Source organism: Phocoena sinus, chromosome 14, assembly GCF_008692025.1.
Source record: "Phocoena sinus isolate mPhoSin1 chromosome 14, mPhoSin1.pri, whole genome shotgun sequence".
Classification (NCBI taxonomy): domain Eukaryota; kingdom Metazoa; phylum Chordata; class Mammalia; order Artiodactyla; family Phocoenidae; genus Phocoena; species Phocoena sinus.
In genome coordinates this window covers 83,200,390-83,225,606 of record NC_045776.1, presented here as the reverse complement: position 1 = coordinate 83,225,606, position 25,217 = coordinate 83,200,390, and the positions used below count along the sequence as shown (strand labels likewise).

The window sequence follows — 25,217 nt, the reverse complement described above, 5'->3', positions numbered from 1 at the left end:
CTGCCTTAAAATATAAATTTTATTTCATTAATGTAGTCCAGTTTATCTATTTTTTTCTTTTGTTTCTTTTTCTGTGTTTTTTAAAAACTCATTGCCAAATCCATTGACATAAAGCTTTTCCACTATGTTTTCTTCTTAGAGTTTTGTAGCTTTAGGCCTTTGATCCATTCTGAGTTAATTTTTGTATATGGTGTAAGGTAAGGTACGTCACACTTTTGCATGTGGGTATCCAATTTTCCCAACACCATTTGTTGAAAAAACTATCCTTTCCCCAATGAACAGTCTTGGCACCCTTGTTGAAAATAATTTGACCGTGTTTGTGAGGGTTTCTTTCTGGACCCTCTATTCCTTCATTCCTTTTTATGAGTGAATAATAGTCCATTGTATGGATATGCCATATTATACTTATGGTAAGCCTAATATTTCTCCATATTTAATCACAGGGTGTCGTCAGGTCTGTGACTAATGGATTACTGAGCCCTTGCCCGGGGCCTTGTTTGATCATTAAAACATTGTACCGTTTGAAATTAGTGTCTGTTTTGTTCGTTTGCTTTTTGTTTGTTTGTTTTATCCTTGTCCACTCTCCATTTTGACTCCACAGCTTCACTGTGGAGAAAATCTGGTACACCTACCACGAAGAAAACTGCCAATACGTTCCTGGGAAAGACAAGCTCCATTGCTGGATTGTCTGCCTATGACTATTACAAACCCTGAATTAAATCTAAAATAACCCGTTTTGTAATCCACACTGCTAATATTCTCAGTCATACCCTGTGTAGCTGCAGAATGTTTTCTAATTTCAAAGCGGTGATTTTTGTCTTATCCATTACTCCTCCCTTCCCAACCCAAGTGCCAAGCGCGCGGCACACAAGCTTAGTGTTTGTTGGAGGGAAGAATCCAGAATACCCGCTAATATTTTTTGAGCCTTTCCTAAGCGCTTTTTGTCACAGTCATTGTCTCATGATCTCATATATTCCTCACAACGACCCTACTCCGTAGGTACGGTTATTTACCCAGGAGTAAAGTGAGGCTCGGAGGACTTAAGTAACTTGCAAAGGCCACACGCTGGTCAAGTGGAGGCACCCAGGATAGAGCCAGGTGCATAGCGCAGGGAATCTCCATTTAACTGAGGATCAGATGCCGCCGGTCCCGGTGACCATAGGCCTGGAAGCTCTGCGCAACACAGACCACTAGACTCCCGCGCGCTGCCACCAACTGCTGTTTTCCGCTTTGCCGCACGCTTCAGGAAATTTTCTCAGAGACCGGATCTGCCTCCCCGTACCATGCAAATTCTATGGCTGGAACACCTGAGTGCAGAAAGGGAAGAGTTGTGTGCTTTTTAGCCTCCTTCCCAGAATGCGGTGGAAACTCCGCCCCTGTCTCCGTGGACACCCAGCTTCTGCGGTGGCTGTCACCAAGGGCGGAGCTGGGGTCTGGGCCCCTCCCCGTCTGCAACAGCTCTCGGGCTGGGAGCGATCACTGTCACCCCTTAACCTCTCTGTTCCTCTTCGCGGCGGCCCTCCCTTTCCCTTGTCCTTTCGTGCCCCAACCACATCCTGGAGCCCGCACTTCCGCACGGGCCTCCGCTGGGACGGTGCACCGGGAGTCCTGGCCTGAGATCTGCCCTGCGTGGCCTCCTCCTACAGCCCCTCTCCGGGCCCACCCCTCGGCTGCGCTGATTGGCTGCTCCTGCCCCACCCTGAACAGGCAGGGTCCACTGACCCGCGGAAAGTTTTCCGTGCCGGGAGGAAGCTGGACGTTCGGAGACTCCGAGAAAGCAGCAGCTCCGGAGGCTGCAGGGGTCTGGGCGGCCATGGAGGAGCCCCCTTTGCGAGAGGAGGAAGAGGAGGAGGGGGACGAGGCTGGGCCCGAGGGGGCCCTGGGCAAGAGCCCCTTCCAGCTGACCGCCGAGGACGTATATGACATCTCCTACGTGATGGGCCGCGAGCTGATGGCCCTGGGCAGCGACCCCCGGGTGACACAGCTGCAGTTCAAGATCGTCCGCGTCCTGGAGATGCTGGAGACGCTGGTGAATGAGGGCAGCCTGACGATGGAGGAGCTAAGAATGGAGCGGGACAACCTCCGGAAGGAGGTGGAGGGGCTGCGGAGAGAGAGCTCGACGGCCGGCAGGGAGGTGAGTGCGGGGAGCGGCCACTGGCAGGGGGGACGCTTTCTTCTCTTGAACATCCAAGCCCCTCAAAACAAATCACTACGAGTATGCAGTCCTCAGATTAGAAGGGTTAAGATGGTTAACATTAATCGAGCACTTGCTCGGTGCTGGCCCCTGTGCCGAGTGTGTTCTAAAGCAGCGGCTTCCAGCATTTTTGACCAGGACCTTGAGCAGTGGTTCTCAAGCTTTAGCCTTGAGTGTTCGTTAAAACACAGATTGCCCGGCCCCAGCTGCAGAGTTTCTGACTCAGTAGGTCTGCAATGGGACCTGAGAATCTGCATTTCTCACAAGTTCCAAGATGATGCTGATTCTCTTGGTCCAGGTTTCACACTTTGAGAAACTTTGACCTAGAGTAAGAAATACTTTTTAACTAAAGAGAAATTAGTACTTATGACCACAAAAAGATACATATAAGAATATTCAGGGCTTCCCTGGTGGCGCAGTGATTAAGAATCTGCCTGCCAATGCAGGGAACACGGATTCGAGCCCTGGTCCGGGAAGATCCCACATGCCACGGAGCAACTAAGCCCGTGCGCCACAACTACTGAAGCCCACACGCCTAGAGCTCCGCAACAAGAGAAGACACCGCAATGAGAAGCCCGCGCACCGCAATGAAAAGTAGTAGCCCTCACTCACCGCAACTAGAGAAAGCCCGCACACAGCAACAAAGACCCAACTCAGCCAAAATTTAATTAATTAATTAAAAAAAAAAAGAGGGCTTCCCTGGTGGGGCAGTGGTTGAGAGTCCGCCTGCCGATGCAGGAGACGCGGGTTCGTGCCCCTGTCCGGGAGGGCCCCGTGTGCCGCGGAGCGGCTGGGCCCGTGAGCCATGGCCGCTGGGCCTGCCTGTCCGGAGCCTGTGCTCCGCAGCGGGGGAGGCCACGGCAGTGGGAGGCCCGCGTACCGAAAAAAAAAAAAAAAAAAGAATATTCAGAGCAGCTTTATTCATAATTGTGTCAAACTGGAAACAATCCAAATGGAAAAGAGGAATCAATTTTTTAAATTGTGGTACATTCATATGATGGAATACTACACAACAATGAAAAAGAGCAGAGTAGTGATACACACAACTGTATGGATGAATCCTGCAGATACTACATTGAGAGACAGAAGCCAGGTACAAAAGAGAGCATTCTGCACGTGGAATTCAAGAACAGGCAAACTAATCTTTACTTACAGAAGACAGGTTGATGGTAGCCCTGGGATGGGAGAATGGGGGGGGCAGGAGGTACATTTATAGAGAATTAATCCAGGTGTGGTTACATGGGTGTACACATATGGTAAAAATTGTCAAGCTATAAACTCAAGATTAGTGCATTTTTCTGTATATATGTTATACCCCCATTTTACAAAATTACATTTTACGTTGATATCCAGTATTGATGAAACAGAAGTTCAACAATTTACCCTAACTCTCCCTTACTAAACATGATGTACAGTCATACTTTCCTATTCTATTTTTATGAATTTAAAAATTATTTTGCAACTCACTGAATTAATATCATGACTCACTAGTGAATTTCCAGCTACAGTTAAAAAAAAAAAAAACTGCCCCAAGGGGATTATCTCATTTAATCCTCATACTATTATTATTCCCATTTTACAGAAATGGAGGCATAGAACAGTTAAGTAATTTGCCTGAGGACTTAACAAGTAAGAGGTGGAGGCAGGATTTGAGCTCAGAGATGCTAGTCATAACCACACTGTAATAAAATACAGACCTATGACCTTTCTTGTAGTAACATTTGATGAGTGACTGCACTGTGTGGGCTCTGGAGCTATGGCACTAAATTAGACAAGGTCCCTGCCTTCACGGAGCTTCACATCTAGTGGGAGAGGCAAGACACACAGACCTCCAAAACTAGACCACAGGATTACAAACAGAAGTATGCCATGAAAGGACAGCAGGAACTGGGTGGCTGAAACTCATAGGGAAGAGTGAAGGTTTCCGGTAGCTTCCTTGGTACTCTTTTATTTCACCTACTCATTGCTCACGGTGACAATTATATTTGTAGATAAGGTTCTTCTTTAGTATCCGTCGTATGAGATGGTTGAGTGTCATGATTAGTAGCCTGACTTTTGAGATTCAAGAACAGTTAAATGACTTGCCTAAGATCCCTCAGCTCACATTCTGTGCTCTTTTCCTGTCACCTCCAGCTCCAGGTACAAGGATATGCAGAAAGCCCCATCATGGACCATGAACAGTGTGGTCTGCACGGGGGCCGGGTCATTTCCTGTCTGGGGCATAGCGGACAAGCTTGTCAGCCAGCGGATGAGCTGGCACGTTTTCCTCCCAAACTGTAGTCTTAAGAACAGGGGTGGGGCAAAAGGCAGAGAAAATGAATATTTAGTGTCACTAGCAGTTTATAAAAATATGCCCTAGTGTTGTTTTTTTTCTTACTTGTTTTTTTTAGTTACCATTTTTAGTTGCGGTAGACATAAAAGTTACCATCTTTTTAAGTGCAGAGTTCAGTGGCCTTAAGTACATTCACAGCCATTATTATGCAACCATCACCACCATCCTCTCTAAAACTCCTGTCTTGCGAAACTGAAACTCTGTACCCACTAAACACTAACTCCAAATGCCCCCGCTCCCTCAAGCCTCTGGTAACTACTGTTCTACTTTCTGTCTATATGGATTTACCTATTCTAGGTACTTCATATAAGTAGAGTCGGATAATCTTTGTCCTTTTGCCACTGGCTTATTTCACTTAATGTCCTCAAGGTTCTTCCATGTTGTGGCATGTGTCAGAATTTCCTTCCTTTCTAAGGCTGAATAATATTCCATTGTATGGGATCCACCACAGTTTGTTTATCCGTCTGTTGATGGACGCTTGGGTTGCTTCCACCTCTTGATTTGTGTGAAGAATGTTGCTATGAACGTGGATCCATAAATCTCTCTTTAAGTCCCTGCTTTCAAGACTTTGGGGTATATACCCAAAAGTGGAATTGCTGCATCACATGATAATTCTATTTTTAATTTTTAAAGGATCTGCCATTCAGTTTTTCATAGTGACCACACCATTTTACATTCCTACCAGCAATGCACAAGAGTTCCAATTTTTCCACATCCTTGCCAACACTTACTTTCTGACTTGTTTGTTTGATTACAGTAGCCATCACAATGGGTATGAGAATAGTTTGTTTCCTTTCTTTTTTAAAAATTTAAGTTCAAAATTCAAGTGTTACAAAAGTGTTTGCCTTGGAAAAGCTCCCTCCCCATCTCTCTCCACCCCTAGCCACCACTTCCCTCCCTAGAAGAAATTAAAATGATCAGTTTCTTAAAGTATCCAGAGATACTTTGTGCAAACACAAGCAGATATGAATATATTTTTCCGTTATTCACACAAATGGTATTATAATATATACCCTGTCCTGCCTCTTGCTTATTTTCACTTAACATGGCATGAAAGTTGTACTAAATCAGAATATAAAGCGCTTCCTCACCTTTTAATGGCTTTTGAAAACTTCCACTGGACAGTGTTATCAAGTGCTCAACATGAGGGTTCTTAACTTGGAGTTTTTGAAACCCCCAAGAGGACCATGATTCTAATCCGCAAAATCTATGAACTTGCATGAGAAGAAATGGTATTTTTATTTTCACCAACCTCCATCTGAAATATAACACTTTCTTCAATTATGACTATAGACAACAAACCACAGTAATATTAGCAGTACCTGTGACAATCACCAATGGAAATCACAGATGTTTTCATATCCCATTACAGTGTAGTGCAGATCTCAAAACTTTGTTTTCCTTCTGTATCTTATTAGACCTGTGGCTACATCGTGTTATTTAATAAAGAAGCAGGTCTAGGAATGACAGATTTATTTTTAGAAGATTTTGATGAGTGTGTTATCTTAGTTGGTTTTCTTGTAATTCAATGCCTTTTATACATTTAAAATCAGTATTTTGAGATGGAATCCATGTGGGCTTTACCAGGCTGCCGTAAGGGTCCACGGCACACACAAAAAAAAGGTTCAGAATCTCTGCTTTAACCAGTTTCCTATCAAAAGACCTTCATGTTCCAATCGTTTGCTCCGACCCCATGCAACAGTGAATTACTCTGACCTATAGCAGTTGGCCCCCTCGGTATCTAGGGGAAGTGGATTCACTGGGTCAAAGGAAAGCCACATTGGAAGTTTTTTTTTTAATTAATTAATTAATGGCTGCATTGGGTCTTCATTGCTGTGCGCGGGCTTTCTCTAGTTGCGGCGAGTGGGCGCTACTCTTCGTTGTGGTGCACGGGCTTCTGATTTTTTTAATTTTTTTTCAAAACCAGAACATTTATTGCGTGACTAATGATTGAAATCCTTAAGATGAACTGGATGCTGCAACAGCTGCCCTCTTGGGTTTAGGTGTTGCTCCTTCACGGAATCCATGCCTGAATCGGCGGTATACAATTTCTAGGTGCCTCATTCGACCAGTCCCGGTGGTATTTCGTCTTTTAGCTTTAGCACTCCAGTTATACTTCCTCTTCCGCTTGGCAGGGTAGCCATATTTACCACAGGTCGACTTCTGAAGGTGGTAGGCCTTAGAGCCACAGCGGCGGCACAACGTGTGCGTCTTATTCCGAGGCTTTCCAAACGAGGACGTTCCGTTCGTCATTTCGCTTCTGCCGCTGAGACCAAAGAGCTCGGGCTTCTTATTGTGGTGGCTTCTCTTGTTGCGGAGCACGGGTTCTAGGTGTGTGGGTTTCAACAGTTGCAGCTCGCGGGCTCTACAGCGCAGGCTCAGTAGCTGTGGCGCACAGGCTCAGTTGCTCCGCGGCACGTGGGATCTTCCCGGACCAGCGCTCGAACCCGTGTCCCTTGCATTGGCAGGCAGATTCTCAACCACTGCGCCACCAGAGAAGTCCCCCACATTGGAGGGTTTAATAAGTATTGTCAAGTTGCACTCCAAAGGGGTTAAAGAGATTGGCTCCCTCTGCAATCAGTGAAGGAACCGGTTTCCCCACAGCTTTTACAACACAGTATGTTTTCAAACACGCTGATGTTTATCAATCCGAGAGTAGGAATGTGGTCACTATTGCATTTCTCTTTATAGTGTGGTTTATTCTCTTTACCAACTGTAGAATATTCCAGAGTGTGGTTGTGCCTTAGTTTGTTTAACTAGACTTCTGCTAATGGACATTTAGGTTGTTTTCAAATATTTGTTTTATTTTAACTTTAGTTTGAAAAAATGTCAAACCTATGGAAGAGTTGCAAGATAAGTACAATGAACACTTGTATATCTTTCACCTCAATTCAGGTGTTATATTCAGGTGTATGTATGTATGTGTTTGTGTGTGTGTATAGTATGTCTTAAGAGATACACACTGAAGTATTATATACACACATATACATACATGTATATATGCACATATGTACTCATATTTAACAAATATTTATGTCTATATATTATTTATTCGCGCAGAATCTTCAGACATTATGTTAGCTGCAGAGTTAGTAAAAGATTAGGATCTTTCACCCTAAATACTAAATACTTCAGTGTGTATCTCCTAAGACATATTGCTACATAACCACAATAAATAATTGAATTCGGGGGAAAAGTTGGTAGAATACTAAGATCTAATATGCCATCCCTATTCAAAATTCATAATAATATCCTTTATCGCATTTTTTTTTCTGATGCAAGATCCAATGCAGGGTTATACGGTACCTTTAGGACATATCTCTTTAGTCAGCTTTAGTCTGGAACAGTTCCTCAGCTTCTCCTTGTCTTTCATGACCTTGACATTTTTTGAAGATTGTATATCAGTTAGTCTGTAGAATGTCCTTCAACTTGGGCTTGTTCTGATTCTGATGTCTCCTCATGGTTAGATTCAAGTTATACATGTTTAGTAGGGACACCACTTAAGTGATGCTGTGTCCTTCTCGGTGCCTCATATCAGGAGGCACCTGATTCAGTTTGTCATTATTGGCAATGGTAACTTCTATCACTTGGTTAAGGTGGTGTCTGCAAGATTTCTGCACTGTAAGGGTGTCTTTATTCCCTTTGTAATGCATAAGTAGCCTATGGGAAAGTACTTTGAAACTGTGAAATATCCTGTTCCCCAACAAACTTTCACCCAAAAGTTTTAGGTCCATTCATTAGTCTTGCCTGGATCAATTATTACTGCGTTGGTTGCAAAAGAATGATTTTCTGACTCTATCATCTTCTACACTTATTAATTGGCATTCTTCTGTAAAGTACAGATCCCCCTCCTCCTTTCTGGTATTAGTCCGAGTTCTCCAGAGAAATAAAACAATAGGTGATATAGATGTAGGTATAGACACAGATGAGAATATTTATTATAGGAATCGGCTCACGTGGTTATGGAGGCCGAGAAGACCCACAATCTGCTGACTGCAAGCTGTAGAATAAGGAAAGCCGGTGGTGTAATTCAGTCCAAGTCAGAAGGCTTGTGTCAGGGGGCTGATGGTATAAGTCCTGGTCTAGGTCCAAAAGCCCAAGAACCAGGAGGGTTGATGTGCACTGTCCAAGGGCAGGAGAATAAGGATGTCCTGCTCAAGCAGGGAGTAAATTCACCCTCTCTCCACCTTTTTGTTCTATTCAGGCCCTCAATGGATTGGATGAAGCCCACCCACACTGGGGAGGAGCCTCTGCTGTACTCAGGTCACCAAGTCAAATACTAATCTCTTCCAGAAACACCTTCACAGACACACCCAGAAATAATGGGTTAACCAGCTGTCTGGGCATCCCTTAGCCCAGTCAAGTTGACACATAAGATTAGCCATTACATCCCCATTAATTAGTTAATTAATTTAAATTTTTATTTATTTTATTTTTTTGGCCACGCCACTCAGCATGTGGGATCTTAGTTCCCCGACCAGGGATTGAACCCATGCCCCTCTCAGTGGAAGCTTGGAGTCCTAACCACTGGACCACCAGGGAATTCCCTAAATTAAAAATTTTAAGTATGGATTCCTGAATCCTGTTTTTATTTGATGGGTTATTATCCATTCCTGTTACTATTCACGCGGATACTCAAGTCGTTCAGTTTGGCCAGTAGGAGTGCCTTCAAACTGTGTCCTTTTGATCTGTCTCCATCCCTTACACAATGGAATGTTCCAGACTCAACTTGGACTTTCCCTGTTCTAGCCCTGGACTCAGCTATTCTCCAACGAGCACTGGCTCCTTTCTTGGAGGGTGGTACTTGGAATTCTTGCCTCTTTACCATCAACCAAACACTTCCAACAGGCAACGTCTCATCTCATCGGGTCCCTGGGAGTAGTAACAGAACAAGAGAACTTTCCTTTCTGGGATGGACAGTCCATCCTCATGAGGGAAACTGTATAAGTGATATCTTTTCTTACAGGTGAACCTGGGACCAGACAAAATGGTGGTTGACCTGACAGATCCCAACCGACCACGCTTTACTCTACAGGAGCTGAGAGACGTGCTTCAGGAGCGCAACAAACTCAAGTCGCAGCTGCTGGTGGTGCAGGAAGAGCTGCAGTGCTATAAGAGGTGGGCTGTGCTGCCTGGGGCTCCTACACCGCAGAGCAAGACACTGCCTAGAATTCCTTGATATATTACATATCTGTTCTTATGTTCATCCAATCTACTTATTGAAGACCCACTATATGCCAGACACTATTCCTGGCACTGGGGGTAGAGCAGGAACAAAACAGAAAGTCCGTGCTAGTCTAGGGGGAAGACAGGCAATCAGCCAGAAGGCCTGCAATGAACACACAGGATAATGGTGGTGAGTGCTGAAGAGAATGTAGATCAAGGTGACATGACAGAGAGCAGAGTGCTGGGGGGGCCCTGCTTTAGACTGGGTGGTCAGGGAAGACCCCCCTGAGGTGAATGACAAGAAGAAGCCAACCATGTAAAGATTTGGTTGCATAAAAGTAGAACAAGAAGTGCAAAGGCCCTGAGGTAGGAACCCATTTGGCCAATTTAAGAGGCCCACCATGGTGGAACTTGGAATGTGAGGTAGAGGACGGTCCAGAAGAGACCGAGGGGTGGCCTTTTTGGACACAGGAAGGAGCTCTAGTTTTGGGGTTTTTTAAAAAATAAATTTATTTATTTATTTATTTTTGGCTGTGTTGGGTCTTCATTGCAGTGCGTGGGCTTCTCGTTGTGGCTTCTCTTGTTGCGGAGCACGGGCTCTAGGCACGCGGGCTTCAGTAGTTGTGGCTTGCGGTCTCTAGAGCTCAGGCTCAGTAGTTGTGGCGCATGGGCTTAGTTGCTCCATGGATATGGGATCTTCCCAGGCCAGGGTTCAAACCTATGTCCCTTGCATTGGCAGGCAGATTCTTAACCACTGCACCACCAGGGAAGCCCAGGAGCTCTAGTTTTATTGTAAGCGTAATGAGAAGATTTTGGGAAATCTTAAGGGAATGACACAGTCTGATTTACTATTTTAAAAGATCAATGTGGTGATTTTGATAACTGAATGACTTGGTTATGTGAGAGAATGTCCTTGTTCTTTGGAAAGACACTTAAGCATTTAGGAGTGAGGGGGTAAGATTCTTGTCTCCAGTTTACTCTCAAGTGGTTCAGGGAGAAGATGGTTGCATGGGTGGATGGGTAGGTGGATAGGTGGATGGATGGATGGATGGGTAGGTAGATAGATACACGGATAAGCATTTGAGGGATCTGGCTAGATATATGGGAAGTTTTTGTACTAGTATTACACCTTTTCTCTAAGTTTGAAATTGTATAAAAATTACAAGTTAGAAAAGATCACAATAATACTGGGTAGAGGAGGAACTGTAGGACAAGCAAGAGAGGAAATAAGGAAGCTGTTGACATAGCAGGTTTGGACTTCACTTTATCCTTCTGCACCATGTTTCCCCAAATAGTTTACTTTATGGAGGTATTTCTTGAAAAGGGAGCTCTAGGGAGTTCCCTGGTGGTCCAGTGGCTAGGATTCGGCGCTTTCACTGCTGTGGCCCGGGTTCAATCCCTGGTCGGGGAACTGAGTTCCCACAAGCCACACAGCGCGGCAAAAAGGAGCTCTGTGGTTGAATAATTCTGGGAAACACTGAGTTAAACAAAGCAGGTTTCCTTAGAGGCAGGAGAAGGAAAGATCAAGAGAATAAAAACATGGTGCCAGGACTTCCCTGATGGTCCAGTGGTTAAGACTTCGAGCTCCCAATGCAGGGGGCGCAGGTTCGATCCCTGGTGGGGGAACTAAGATCCCACATACCTCAGGGTGCCGCCAAAAAGTAAAAACCAAAACAAACAAAATGTAGTGCCAACTAATATTTACCAATGCTTACCATGTGCGAAGTGTATCCCGAGCATCATCTCAATTAGTGTTCACAGCAAGCCTATGAGTTAGGGTAATGTCATCCCCAAGATGATCTAAGGGTCAGAGAGGTCAAGTACCTGCTTGAAGTCCCAGGGCTGGTGGTGGCAACCTTGAGACATGGCGTCAGACAGCCTGACATTAGAGCCTGAACTTTTAATTATCATGCCACATTTGGACTCGGAAAGTTTGGAAGTAAGGAAATACTCTAATTCAAAACAAAACAAAGCCCCAATGATATTGTTCCTTAAATTCATTCCATGTGGCATCATTAAGAGAGCATCAAAGTAAAAATGTCCTAGGAAGCTAAATCCAAAAGAGCTGAGTTCTGCCAACAGGAATTTAATTGTCTTCCTTCTGCTGAGGTTGGAACGCTGTTAATGGAAAGACCTGTCTTCATCTCATTTAATAAGTACTCCAGACACGGTTAATTAAAAAGAGGAACTCTTAGACTGCTGATGCCATGAGCAGCTTGCTAGTGAATAACGCAACACACGTTAGTTCCAGTTTTGAATTCCCAGAGAACAGCAGATGTGCACTTCCCGTCTGGTACAGGCCAATAGACAGACAGCAGGATTCTGTTTAGTCTCCTGTGTTATATATTCTGGAGAAACCAGCATGTCAACTGAGGTGTTCTCTTAGAAACTGCATCAATTTGGAGGCTGAAGCTCATACTAATGATAGTTTTAACTGAAAGCAGATACGCTCGACTGTTTCCAAAGATGGTCACAACAGTTCTTCCCATCCTGCATTCCTTTTTTTTTTAATTAATTAATTTATTTATTTACTTAATTTTATTTTTGGCTGCATTGGGTCTTCATTGCTGCGCGTGGGCTTTCTCTAGTTGCAGCGAGCTGGGGCTACTTCATTGCGGTGCGCGGGCTTCTCATTGCGGTGGCTTCTCTTGTTGCGGAGCATGGGCTCTAGGCACGTGGGCTTCAGTAGTTGCGGCACATGGGCTCAGCAGCTGTGGCGCACAAGCTCTAGAGCGCTGGCTCAATAGTTGTGGTGCACAGGCTTAGTAGCTCCGCGGCATGTGGGATCTTCCCGGACCAGGGCTCGAACCTGTGTTCCCTACATTGGCAGGCGGATTCTTAACCACTGTGCCACAAGGGAAGTCCACCTGCATTCCTTTTCCAATGAGATTTTTCCACTCCTCTCATCGGAGTAGAGGTAGAGTCTATTTTCCGTCCCCTTGAATCTGGACGGCCCTATGACTTGCTCTGACCAATCGAATGTGGTGGAAGTGATGCTGTTTGGCTTCCTAGGTTAAGGCTCTAAAAGGCCTAGCAGCTTCCATGTTTGTGCTCTCAGATTGCTGCCTTGAGACCACCATGCTACGAGGAAGCTCAAGGTAGTCACATGGAGAGGTCACATGAAGAAGAACCAAGGTGCCCCATATGACAGCCCCAGCTGCATCCAGCCCCCAGCTGATCCACCAACTGAATGCAGCCAGTTGAGAACCCCAAACTAGACCATCAGGAGAACCACCAAATGAACCATAAGAAACAGAGCCATCATGAGAAGTCATAAATCATCATAGTTTTAAATCACTAAGTTTTAGGGTGTTATGTAATGGTAGATAGTGGGAAAAGGTAATTTTTAGATGATTCTCATATGAATATTATTATAATAAATATATATAATAAAAATAGAAATAATATTAAGTAATAAGAGCCCACTCTTTGCAAAGAAAGAGAGAGAGGGGTAAATTCTGCTATCTGACATTCATACCTAAAGGGGTATCTCAGTCAGCTCAAGTTGCCATAACAAAACACCAGAGACTGGGTGGCTTAAACAATAGAAATTTTTTTTCTCACAGTTCTGGAGGCTAGAAGTCCAAGGTCAAGGTGCCAGTATGGTTGGTTCTGGTTCTTCCTGGCTTGTAGACAGCTGCCTTCTTGCTGTGTCCTCAAATGGTGGGGAGAATGAGAGAGCAAGCCGTCTGGTGTCTCTTCTTACAAGGGCACTAATCCCATCATGAGGGCCCACCCTCATGACCTCATGTAAACCTAATTGTCTTCCAAAGGTCCCATCTTCAAATACCATAACATTAAGGGTTAGGGCTTCAACATATGAATTCAGTCTGTAGTAAGGGGAAAATTGATGCCTATAGCATGGACATAAATTTACCAGTAGGTACTACAACAAAATACCTAAGTGGATCTAATGAGCTTACTGGGTCAGACTTTTTTTTTTTTTAATATTTATTTATTTATGTGGCTGCATCAGGTCTTAGTTGCAGCACGTGGGCTCTCTAGTTGTGGCGCCCTGGCTTAGTTGCCCCACGGCATGTGGGATCTTAGTTCCCTGACCAGGGATCGAACCTGCATCCCCTGCATTGGAAGGCAGACCATTTTTTAATTTTTTAATATTTTAAAAATTATTTATTTATTTATTTATCTATGGCTGTGTTGGATCTTTGTTGCTGCATGCGGGCTTTCTCTCGTTGCGGCGAGCAGGGGCTACTCTTCATTGCAGTGCACAGGCTTCTCATTGCGGTGGCTTCTCTTGTGGAGCACGGGCTCCAGGTGCCTGAGCTTCAGTAACTGTGGCACGGGGGCTCAGTAGTTGTGGCTTGCGGGCTCCAGAGTGCAGGCTCAGTGGTTGTGGTGCAGGGGCTTGGTTGATCCACGGCATGTGGGATCTTCCCGGACCAGGGCTTGAACCCGTGTCCCCTGCATTGGCAGGCAGATTCTTAACCACTCCGCCACCAGGGAAGTCCTATGGAAGGCGGATTCTTAACCACTGGACCACCAAGGAAGTCCCTGGGTCAGACATTTAAATGCTTCACTGTGGTCAGGCTTCTTTTGGTTGCAGGTGACAGAGATCCAATTCAAACTAGCTTAAGCACAAAAGGGAGTTTTATCTGTCACATAGCTGGGAAGGATCCTGGAACTGGTCTCAGAAATAAAGAAAAAACTGCAACTAAGGCCTCAGTGTTGGAATCAGGGACTGTGTGCCTCTTTCTTTCCTCTTTGCTTCTCTTTATTGGCCTTATTATTTTGTATTAAAGACAGTCCTTCTCTGAATCTTAGGAAGCATGGCTGCTGGCAATCAGCAAGTGAGAGAGAATAGCCTTCTTCCAACTTCTGTACATCAAATCCAGGGAAGTACTCTGGCCCTCTCTGGGTCACCTGACCTAAATATCTTATTGATCAATATCAATCTAGCCCTTATCACCATCTGACTTACTATATATTTTTAAATTTTACTTATTTATTTGTTTCTTGACTGTTTCCTTTCCCAATGGGATATAAATTGCATGAGAGAAGGTATTTTATCTATTTTGTTAATTGCTATATCTATATACATTGGTACAATTTGTAGCTTAATAATATTTGTTGAATGAATGAATGAATTCCATTTATTATCTCGCTTAATACCTCAATCCTAGGAATTAGGTATTTTCATTATCCTTATTTTACTAATTAGGAAACCAGAGGTTAAGTTAGAGGATTTATACATGGTTATATTTCTAGCAATTGGAGAAGCTTAAAGTACCAGCCAATGGAATTAGCCAAGGGAAAGAAAGAAGAGGTGTCAACAGTGGAAAGGCGGAAGGAAGATTCTAATCATCTGAGTCAGAATGTCTAACTGTAGCATTTCAATGATAATATTATTAATATAATAAAAATTATTAAGCACCTTCACTTTCAGAGCTGCACAGATAAGAGATCTGCAATAAAACAACCCACTTGGGGGCTTCCCGGGTGGCGCAGTGGTTGAGAGTCTGCCGCTAATGCAGGGGACACGGGTTCGAGCCCTGGTCTGGGAAGATCCCACATGCCGCGGAGCAAGTAGGCCCGTGAGCCACAATTGCTGAGCCTGCGCGTCTGGAGCCTGTGCTCCGCAACGGGAGAGGCCGCGATGGTGAGAGGCCTGCGCACCGTGATGAAGAGTGGCCCCCGCTTGCCACAACTGGAGAAAGCCCTCGCACAGAAACGAAGACCCAACACAGCAAAAATAAATTAAATAAATTAATAAACTCCTAACCCCAACATTTTAAACAAACAAACAAACAAAAAAACCCACTTATTTGTCTCCTTTTTCCTAGTGGCCTGATCCCAGCAAGAGAAGGCCCAGGAGGAAGAAGAGAAAAAGATGCTCTGGTTACTAGGGCCAGCAATGCCAGCAGTAACAAGGAGGAGACAATCATAAGGAAGCTGTAAGTCACCTGGCTGCCCCCTGTTGCCACTAAATAATCACTAAAGGAAGGAGTGGGGGTGAGAAGGGGAGGTCCTGCTCTCCTGGTGGTGGTCTTGCAGCTGATATGAAAACTCATTGCCGGTGTATTATAATATCTGCCAGGCAGTAGCGTAAGCACTTAACATATATTAATTCATTGACTCTTCACAGTGACCCTATGAGGTAGGAACTATTACAATCCCCAACTTACAGATGGGGAAGTAAAGACCAAGAAGTAAAGTTACGTACCCAAGGTCACACAGATAGTAAACAGTGAAGTCAGGATTTGAACCCAAGGAAATCCAGATTCTACGCTCTACTGCCTCCCTATGATATAATAACAATAAACAAATAATAATAATATTACAACCACAAGAAAAACACAGTAACAATAATGATTGGAGTTTAAGGGGGCTAGTTCATCACCAACTTTGGAGGACCCTGGGTCTCCCAACGCTGGGACCCATAATGCAGTGTCCTCTGAATACCCCCTCGTGTTCACGCACCATTGTTAATCCCTTGTTTCTTTGGTTGCTGTGCCTCAAACCATAGAGTGTGGGACACTAGTTAAAATTCAGATTCTCAGATATCAAGTCATTGGTTCTAGGATGAGGCCCAGAAATCTGGATTTTTACTAAATTCCCAGACAGTTCTGATGTGGGGAACCCTTGGACCACACCTTGAGATGTGCCTTTTCTGTCTACAGATGTCAGTACAATTAGGCACACCTTTCCTCCACCCCAGGCTGAAGGGAGCAGCTGGTTTGCCTTGGTTGCTTTGAGAATGTCCTGCCTGGTGACAGTTTATCAGCTCCTGGTCTTTTGGATCAAAAGTGAGAAACAGCCTCGATCAAACTAGAAAGCCTACGGGGGGCCAAGCACTTAATGTGGATGAGTGATGGGGCTGTGGGGTGGGGTAGGGGACAGTTGCCCCTCAGTTCTGTCTGGCCTAGGAATAACATGTTACTAGAGCTTCCACTTCTTGAGTGAAGCCGAGAAGCCGGATTTGTTCATGGAATCTGATTTCCAAATGCCGGCAAATAATTTAAGATTAAAAATAAAGACTGTACGATCCAAACGACCCACCATCGCAGGCTGTATCAAGTCTTAGGCCGCCATCTGGCTCTTGCTCCATTATTCCTGCTTCTCAGGGAGGGCTGAGGGGACCTCGTTTTCTTCCATTCATTCGGTCATTAGTCAGTCAACAAACCCTCACTGAGTCTATATTGTGCACCAGGTGTGGTGCTCAAGCTGGGGGTGCTGCAGTGACCTATTTTGCAAGGACTTCGTGGACTAACTTCACAGGGAAATAATTTTGAGGGATCAGAGATTCTGAGTTACCTTCCAGGACAGGTTTAATTAAGATGCCTTTGTTTCAAGAGAGAGGAGAAAATTTTATTTTTCTGTTTTTGGATCTCAGGAACATAGGGTTGCGTTAGTGAGTCTCAGCTCATGGCACAATGCACCTCGCTGTGAGTGTAAGACCCCTTCCTTCTTGGTTTTATTTGTTCCCTCTTTATCCCCATCCCCCATTCCCATTCTGCTTCCCAGCTCCCCTCCCCCTCAGCCAGTCTCCTATGGGTATTTATTTACCATGTTCTAAAAATTGTATATTGTCTTTTGTGGATGTATTTTCAATAGTAACTAATATTCTGTTTAACACTTCATTCTGTTTCCTCGTATTGTTTTTTTTTTCTTCACTAAACACTGTTGTTGTTGTTTTCTTTTTTATCAGGCACTCTTTTTTTTTAGAAAAAGAAATATATATTTAAAAAAGTTTTTGGCTGCACCGTGGCATGCGGGATCTTAGTACCCCGACCAGGGATGGAACCCGTGTCCCTTGCAGTGGAAGCGCAGAGTCCTAACCACTGGACTGCCAGGGAATTCCCTCAAGAACTCTTTTTAAAATTTTAATAATATATTTTACTAACCCAACACATCCAAAATATTATCATTTCAACGTGTGATCACTATAAAACATTATTAATGAGATATTTTACATTCTTTTTTTTAAATAGTAAGCCCTTGAAATCTGATGTGTATTTTACACTGACAGCACATTTCAGTTAAAGACTCGTTATGGGGCTTCTCTGGTGGCACAGTGGTTAAGAATCCACCTGCCAATGCACGGGGCACGGGTTCGAGCCCTGGTCTGGGAAGATCCCATATGCCACGGAGCAGCTAAGCCCGTGCGCCACAACTACTGAAGCCCGCGCACCCTAGAGCCCGTGCTCCACAGCAAGAGAAGCCACCGCAATGAGAAGCCTGTGCACCGCAACAGAGAGTAGCCCCTGCTCACCGCAACTAGAGAAAGCCCGTGAACGGCAATGAAGACCCAACGCAGCCAAAAATAAATAAAATTAATTAATTAATTTAGAAAAAAAAAGACTTGTTATGTTTCAAGGGCTCAAAAGGCATGTGGCCGCTGTATTGGACAGCATAGCTTTAGCCGATATATGGTCAGATGCCTTGGGCTTTGAGAACTGCGTTTGAATGATCTTTTTTTTTTTTTTTTTTTAGTATTTTTTATTTTAATCATACCTAACATAAAATTTACCATTTTAATTTTTTTTTTTTTTTGCAGTACGCGGGCCCCTCACCGTTGTGGCCTCTCCTGTTGCGGAGCACAGGCTCCGGACACGCAGGCCCAGCGGCCATGGCTCACGGGCCCAGCCGCTCCGCAGCATGTGGGATCTTCCCGGACCGGGGCACGGACCCGTGTTCCCTGCATCGGCAGGCGGACTCACAACCACTGTGCCACCAGGGAAGCCCTTAATTATTTTTTTAAAAATTGAAGTATAGTTGGACTTCCCTGGTGGTCCAGTGGTTAAGACTCCACACTTCCAATGCAGGGGCTGCGGGTTTGATCCCTGGTCGGGGAACTAAGATCCTGTATGCCGTGTGGCGCAGCCAAAAAAAAAAAAATAATAATAATAATAAAGAAGTTGTAGTACAGTTGATTTATAATGTATTAGTTTCGGGTATACAGCAAAATGATTCAGTTATACATATATATATATTCTTTTTCAGATTATTTTCCATTATAGGTTATTACAAGATATTGAATATAGTTCCCTGTGCTGAACAGTAGGTCCTTGTTGTTTATCTATTTTATATACAGTAGTTTGTATCTATTAATCCCAAACTCCTAATTTATCCCTCCCCGCCACTTCCCCTTTGCTCACCATAAGATTGTTTTCTCTGTCTGTGAGAACATTTTAATCACTTTTAAGTGTACAATTCAGTCACATTAAATGCATTAAGATCCTGTGCATCCACCACCACTATCCATTTCCAGAACTGTTTCGTCATCCCGTCCCGAAACTCTGTCCCCATTAACCATTAACTCTTCTGTTCCCCTCCTCCAGCCCCTGGCACCCACCACTCTATTTTCGGTCTCTATGAATCTGACTACCCTTGGGACCTCATATACGTGGAGACATGCAGTATTTGTCCTTTCATGACTGGCTCATGTGATTAGCATAATGTCTTCAGGTTCATCCATGTTGTACCATGTGTCAGAATTTCTTTCATCTTTAAGGCCCAGTGATATTCCATGGTATGTATAGACCACATTCGATTTATCCATTCACCTGTGGATGGACATTAAGCAGTTTTTAAGAGCTGTCCATATAGCAGCGTAGACATCCAACTTGTTTCTGACCCCAGCAATGGGATCGCAGTTTGCCTCCCCCACTGTGGACAGTGCTGCAGTGAATATCTCCATGCTTCTTCATGTCCTCTCCTGGACCTGAGTGTGAATTTCCCAGGGATATATACCCAGGAGTGATATTGCAGGGCCGTGGGGCCTATCATCCAGGGTTCTTGCTTATCAACAAAGGCTCACGCAAAAGGAGTGACTGAAAAGATTTAAAGAAGGGACATTTTACAGACGTGGGAACAGAGATGCGGGATGGAGAAGCATGGAGAAGCATCCTGGGGCAGGCAGCAGAGGGGCGGGGGTAGGGTCATACAGGCATGTGGCCTTCAGAAGAGGAGCACACAGCAACTAGTGAAACAAAGCCTGGCAGGGACAGAGCAGGGAGTGAATGCCCTCATCTCTCTCTCCTCCCACCCTCCCTGCGCCTGCAGGTGCTTCCCATTGGCTGAGCCCAGCCGGAAGCTAGAGGACAAGGGAGCTTGTTGAGATCCCCCACAGAGCTCAGCCTCCTGGAGCCTCAGGCTAGAGAAGAGAGGAGATGCTTCTGCGGGGGCAAACAGCCCACAGAGTGCGTGTCTACTTAGTTCAGTTAAGTATTACGCGCAGGCTCAGCGGCCATGGCTCACGGGTCCAGCCGCTCCGCAGCATGTGGGATCTTCCCGGACCGGGGCACGAACCCGTGTCCCCTGCATCGGCAGGCGGACTCCCAACCACTGCACCACCAGGGAAGCCCTACCAGGCTTTCTTGAATGGCTGCATGAAACAGCGTTATCAGACAAGACCACCTGAAACCACATTTACTTACTCTTCCAACAAATACTTACTGAGAGCCTACCATGTGCCAGGCACTGATCTAGGTGCTGGGGATACAGTGAGCAAGACGGATTCCCTGCCCTCATGGCGCTTACGTTCCAGCAGGGGAGGCAGAGAGTGAACCGGTCAGGAAATGTCCTAACGGGACAGCTTCAGATGGTCCTACCTGTGCTGAAGACCATTAAATAGGGTGCTGAGAGAGAGGTTGATCAGGAGCTGCTTTTTTTTTTTTAAGTTATTTTTTGGCCGCGCCATGCGACTTATGGGATCTTAGTTCCCCAAACAGGGATCGAATCTGGGCCCTGGGCAGGCAGTGAAAGCATGGAGTCCTAACCACTGGACCGCCAGGAAGTTCCCGATAGGGAGCTACTTTAGATTTGGGGAGTCCCGGAAGACGTCTATGGAAAGGCAACATTCAAGCTGAGCCCTGGAAGGCCATAATGACCTGAGTTTCCCCTGCCTTCCTGGCAGAGGGAACAGCAGGTGTAAAGGCCAGAGGCTGGAGAGAGCTTGTGCAACAGAGATCATGGTGGCTGGAGCGGCAAAGAGAAGGGAGGTGAGGTTGGAGAAGGGGAGGGAGTGGGTCATTCGGGGCCGAGTGGATCCCGGTGACGACTTTAGGTTTCATTCTAAGTGCTTCGGAAAGACCTTGGAAGGTTTGAAGATGGGGAGTGACATGTCCATAGTCACCTATAAGAAGGTCACTCTGGCTGCTTTGTGAAGAAGGGTTGAGGGGACAAGTAGGGCCAGTGGGAGTGTTTCTTCCCCAAGAAAGGGTCTCCTAAGGTAAGATAATGAATGAAAGAGCATCTCCACCCTACAGCAGGTGTCAGATCTGAAGGTGTTTATGTGGGACATTCATTGGCTGAGGATCTCACTGTAAACAAGACTTCCAGACCCATAAGCTACCCATAAGTTTCTTTCCTTCTTTCTTTTAATATTTATTTATTTATTTTATTTTTGGCTGTGTCGGTCCTAGTTGCGGTGTCCGGGATCTTTTTGCAGCACGCGAGATCCTCTGCTGAGGTGCATGGGCTTCTCTCTGGCTGTGGCCCGCATGCTCAGTGGTTGCGACACACGCGGGCTTAGTTGCCCCACGGCATGTGGGATCTTAGTTCCCTGACCAGGGATCGAACCCGTGTCCCCTGCATCAGAAGGCGGATTCTTAACCACCGGACCACCAGGGAAGTCCCCATAAGCTACTGGTTTCTTTCTGCCTCTTCTAGGGGAGTTCTTTGGGTTACTTAATTGGAGTTTGAGCCTGATACGGCAAAAATACAATGTTTGTAAGCCAGCCTGAGGACACAGGTTTAAAGAGCGTGAGACCACAAATTCACGTCAGACGAGATTACTGAGCTAATGGAATGAATGAGTGAATGAATGAATGAACGACTCTCCGAAGAAGTAGGTCATGCTGAGAAGGATTTTTGTCTTCGTCCTGAGGACAGTGGGGAGCCATGCAGGGGTTTAAGCTGAGGAGTGACTGAGCTCTGCACAGTGACGCGGTCATTCTGGCGGCCCCGTGAGTGGATTGTGGGAGGGGAGGCTGTTATGCTCCTCCTGGTGGCTTGGCCTGCGGGTGGCAGTGGAGGAGATGAGAAGTGGGGGGATCAGAACATAGCTGGGGCGTGGTGACTAAAATACAGCAGGTGGGCTGAGGGGAGACGAGTTGAGAACAACTCCCGGTTGCTGGCTTGAATGACGTTTCCTGAGACAGGGAAGTGGGGTTGGCGGGGTATGCACAGGCTCAGGGGGCGGGCGGCTGAGCCCTCACGCCTATATCGCATGTGAGTCAAGGGCTCGTCCTGCTGTTGCTGGCAGAGCTGCTAGCTGTGCTCAAGAGGTTTGTCTTTGACTGGAAGCAAGAGCCCGTATCCCCATCACTGACTTTTCAGCCCACCAGCCATCTTTCCTACAACTGGAAATAGCATTGACACTGTACTTTGTGTCACTGTACTTTGATCAACCCCAGATGTCATTCCGTTTTTAAATTTTTATTTATTTTTGGCTGCACTGGCTCTTCGTTGCAGCGCGGGCTTTTCTCTAGTTGCGGTGAGCGGGGGCTACTCTTCGTTGCGGTGTGTGGGCTTCTCATTGCGGTGGCTGCTCTTGTTGCGGAGCACGGGCTCTAGGCGCGCGGGCTTCAGTAGCTGTGGCACGCGGGCTCAGTAGTTGTGGCGCACAGGCTTAGTTGCTCCGAGGCATGTGGAATCTTTCCGGATCAGGGATAGAACCTGTGTCCCCTGCGTTGGTGGGCAGATTCTTATCCACTGCGCCACCAGGGAAGCCCCCAGATGTCATTCTTCCTTTTCAAAACTTTGCATGAGGGGGACTGAAAGTTTGTTACTCATGCCTCAGGGGATATCTTTATATGTTTTGTCTGTTATATCCAAGAACTTACGTGTTACTCTTTATTCATTGCAAATATCTATTTTATAATTGTAGGTACCATTGAGAAGTTACCACTTCCTCTACAATAAAAACCACTTAAAATCAGAAATTAAAAAAAAAAAAGGTTCCAGACTCCATCTGTCAGTCTAGCACAGTAGTTATGTGGGCTCTGGGCCCAAGTCCCAGTGGTTCCAAGATATGCTGTGTGACCTTGGGCCTGTTACTTCACCTCCCATAACCTCAGTTTGCTCATCTATAAAATGGGGGTATTGATTGTACTCACCTCCTCATGTTGTTATGAGTTTGAAATGAGCTAGTAGATGGAAAGCCCTGGAACAGTGCCTGTCCCATAATGAGCCCCAAGGAAATGGCCTGCAGGAGCTGCTTACAGATTTTGCAGGAGGTTCTGCACCTCCCACTTCAGAACTCGGTCTGTTTCCTCTGACCCCTCTCTCTCTCCACCCAGGTTCTCTTTCCGATCGGGGAAGCAGACATAGATCTGGGACCATGGCTCAGTTCTCAGAAGACGACTTCAAATATCATCTCTCAGTGCCAGTGCGTACCCACTGCACTTGCTCCTTTGTTTCCCCTCAAAGCCGTCTGAGGAGGAACGGATGAGGTTTCCTCCCCGACTGCAGAATTGAACACCCCCGAAGGCTGGGCCAGGGCGAGTGAAGCGGCACAAAGAAACCGAGAAAGCAGAAGGAAAGCGAAACGGGGCCACCTGCAGCCCCACTTCAACCCCCCAAGAGGCCCCCAGCGTGCGGATGTGCTTTCTGCTTCTCAGGGCTCACAAACGACCCAGGTCTTCACCGCGTAGCTGCGAAATACACCGGCCCAAATCGGGGTGGGGAGAACAGGATGCAGGACAAGCTGGTATGGACTTTGCAGTGATGACTTCACTGATATTTGGTGACTATTTGGTTTTGCTAACGTGACTTTCTTTACATGATTTTTTTATTAAAGTAAAATGACTTTTACACTTCCCGTGTTTTAGAGTGGCCTCTTAGAGTTACGTGGCCTTGTGTAAGTTACTTCAGCTTTTTGGAGTCTTGGTTTCCAAATCTGTGAACTGTACACAGTTGACCCTTGAATAACACAGATTGAACTGCGAAGGTCCACTCACACACAGATCTTTTTTCAATAGTAAACACTGTAGCACTGCACGACCTGCACTTGGTTGAGTCTGCGTATACGGAGGAAACTCGAATATGGAGGGCTGACTATAAGCTGTGTGCAGATTTTTCGACTGTGGAGAGGGTGGGTGTCCATAACTCCCTGCATCGTTCAAGAGTCAAATACACACACACACACACACGTATATATACATATATAACGTATGTATACCTACATACATATATATATACATGGTGCACATACATCTCATTGAATCTAAGTGAGGCACCATTAGTGTGTTGCTATGACAGGAAAAATGCTACAAATTATAACATTAAGAAGCTATGGATTTTAAGGCTCATCCTGATTTCAGCCATGTTAAAATGTGGGAAAAAATAAGTGCATTTAGGAATCAATGAAATACAGTCTGTAGATAGCGGGAGACTATACTTTGCAAAGAAACTAACGAGCCTGCTGAACTCACCCTATGAGCCTGCCTTCTTAGTGAATAACACTGGCTTACTGAACGCGTTTCCCTGCCGCCCGGATTATCTCATTTATTCCTATAACATCTGAGGAGACGGGGACTAATACTAATCGTCCAGTTTACAGATTTGGAAACCAAGACCCCGAGAGGTTAGAGTACTTCACACGAGGTCACGTAGCTGGGAAGTGACTGCCCAGAACGCACACGGAGGTCTGATCCTAAGGCCTCGGTTCTTATCTGTGACGCTCTGTGTACCCTGATTCTCCAAAAAGTGCAAATATTAGTAATGAGTGCAGTTTACTGTATGCCTTGCCCACACCTATGTATGTTGCCTCACCTCATCCTGTACACCTATGTATGTTGCCTCACCTCATCCTGTACACCTATGTATGTTGCCTCACCTCATCCTGTACACCTATGTATGTTGCCTCACCTCATCCTGTACACCTATGTATGCTGCCTCACCTCATCCTGTACACCTATGTATGCTGCCTCACCTCATCCTGTACACCTATGTATGTTGCCTCACCTCATCCTGTACACCTAGGTATGTTGCCTCACCTCATCCTGTACACCTATGTATGTTGCCTCACCTCATCCTGTACACCTATGTATGTTGCCTCACCTTATCCTGTACACCTATGTATGTTGCCTCACCTTATCCCTATGGGATGGGCGTTACTATTATTCCCGTGGTTCACCCAAGCACGTGCCAGCACAGTGGGGCTAAGGGGCTTGTCTAAGGCCCCAGCTGGAAAGTGATAAAAGTGGGACTTGAACCCAGGTGCCAAGGCCAAGACCACTCTGCCTCCCAAGAAGAGTCGGCAGTGTTCAAATGTCTGATCCAGAATGCCATCTCAGCAGCATCTTAGATCGGGGGGGTCCTGATTCCTGTTAACGCTGCAGCCCTGACTGGTTGCTGCCCTCTTAACAGCAGGGAGGGAGGAGGATTTCTGCACCTTGGAGGAGAGAGCTGACTTGGGAAACGAACCCAAGCATCCTGACTTCAGAACCGCAGACGCTGGGGTGTGGCCGCAGGAGCGCCAGAAGCTGAGTTCTTGGAGCCGGGCCCAGTGTGACCACAGACAGCAGAGACACGGCCGCTCCCACACTGCAGGCTTCCAAC

General features: G+C 45.8%; 2 protein-coding genes across 4 annotated transcripts; one reads left to right on the top strand and one right to left on the bottom strand.

Annotated features, from left to right (window-relative positions):
- The first annotated feature begins 1,436 nt into the window (after nucleotides 1-1,436).
- Nucleotides 1,437-23,470, top strand: RILPL2 (Rab interacting lysosomal protein like 2). 3 transcript variants are annotated; one of them, XR_004345471.1, is made up of 5 exons: nucleotides 1,457-2,134; nucleotides 9,493-9,644; nucleotides 15,494-15,604; nucleotides 16,331-16,456; nucleotides 22,955-23,468. XR_004345471.1 is itself a non-coding variant. In XM_032603297.1 (4 exons), the coding sequence occupies exons 1-4, from the start codon at nucleotides 1,814-1,816 to the stop codon at nucleotides 22,983-22,985; spliced, it is 615 nt and encodes a 204-aa protein (XP_032459188.1). In that variant the 5' UTR covers nucleotides 1,483-1,813; the 3' UTR covers nucleotides 22,986-23,470. The 3 variants fall into 3 exon arrangements, 1 of the variants encoding a protein (XP_032459188.1); XR_004345472.1 differs by lacking the exon at nucleotides 16,331-16,456 and having other exon boundaries at nucleotides 1,437-2,134; nucleotides 14,475-15,604; XM_032603297.1 differs by lacking the exon at nucleotides 16,331-16,456 and having other exon boundaries at nucleotides 1,483-2,134; nucleotides 22,955-23,470.
- Nucleotides 6,437-6,892, bottom strand: LOC116739154 (60S ribosomal protein L37-like). The gene has a single exon (XM_032603303.1). It carries the CDS (start codon nucleotides 6,777-6,779, stop codon nucleotides 6,486-6,488), a length of 294 nt encoding a protein of 97 aa, XP_032459194.1. The 5' UTR covers nucleotides 6,780-6,892; the 3' UTR covers nucleotides 6,437-6,485.
- Nucleotides 23,471-25,217: the final 1,747 nt, after the last annotated feature.

What these genes read in the sequence shown, in the direction of transcription:
- RILPL2 (XM_032603297.1), top strand. Translation starts at nt 1,814, where the DNA reads ATGGAGGAGCCCCCTTTGCGAGAGGAGGAAGAGGAGGAGGGGGACGAG. An exon ending in GCTCGACGGCCGGCAGGGAG is followed by an intron (nt 2,135 to 9,492) that starts GTGAGTGCGGGG and finishes CTTTTCTTACAG; the next exon opens with GTGAACCTGGGACCAGACAA. An exon ending in GAGACAATCATAAGGAAGCT is followed by an intron (nt 15,605 to 22,954) that starts GTAAGTCACCTG and finishes CTCTCCACCCAG; the next exon opens with GTTCTCTTTCCGATCGGGGA.
- LOC116739154 (XM_032603303.1), bottom strand. Translation starts at nt 6,779, where the DNA reads ATGACGAACGGAACGTCCTCGTTTGGAAAGCCTCGGAATAAGACGCAC.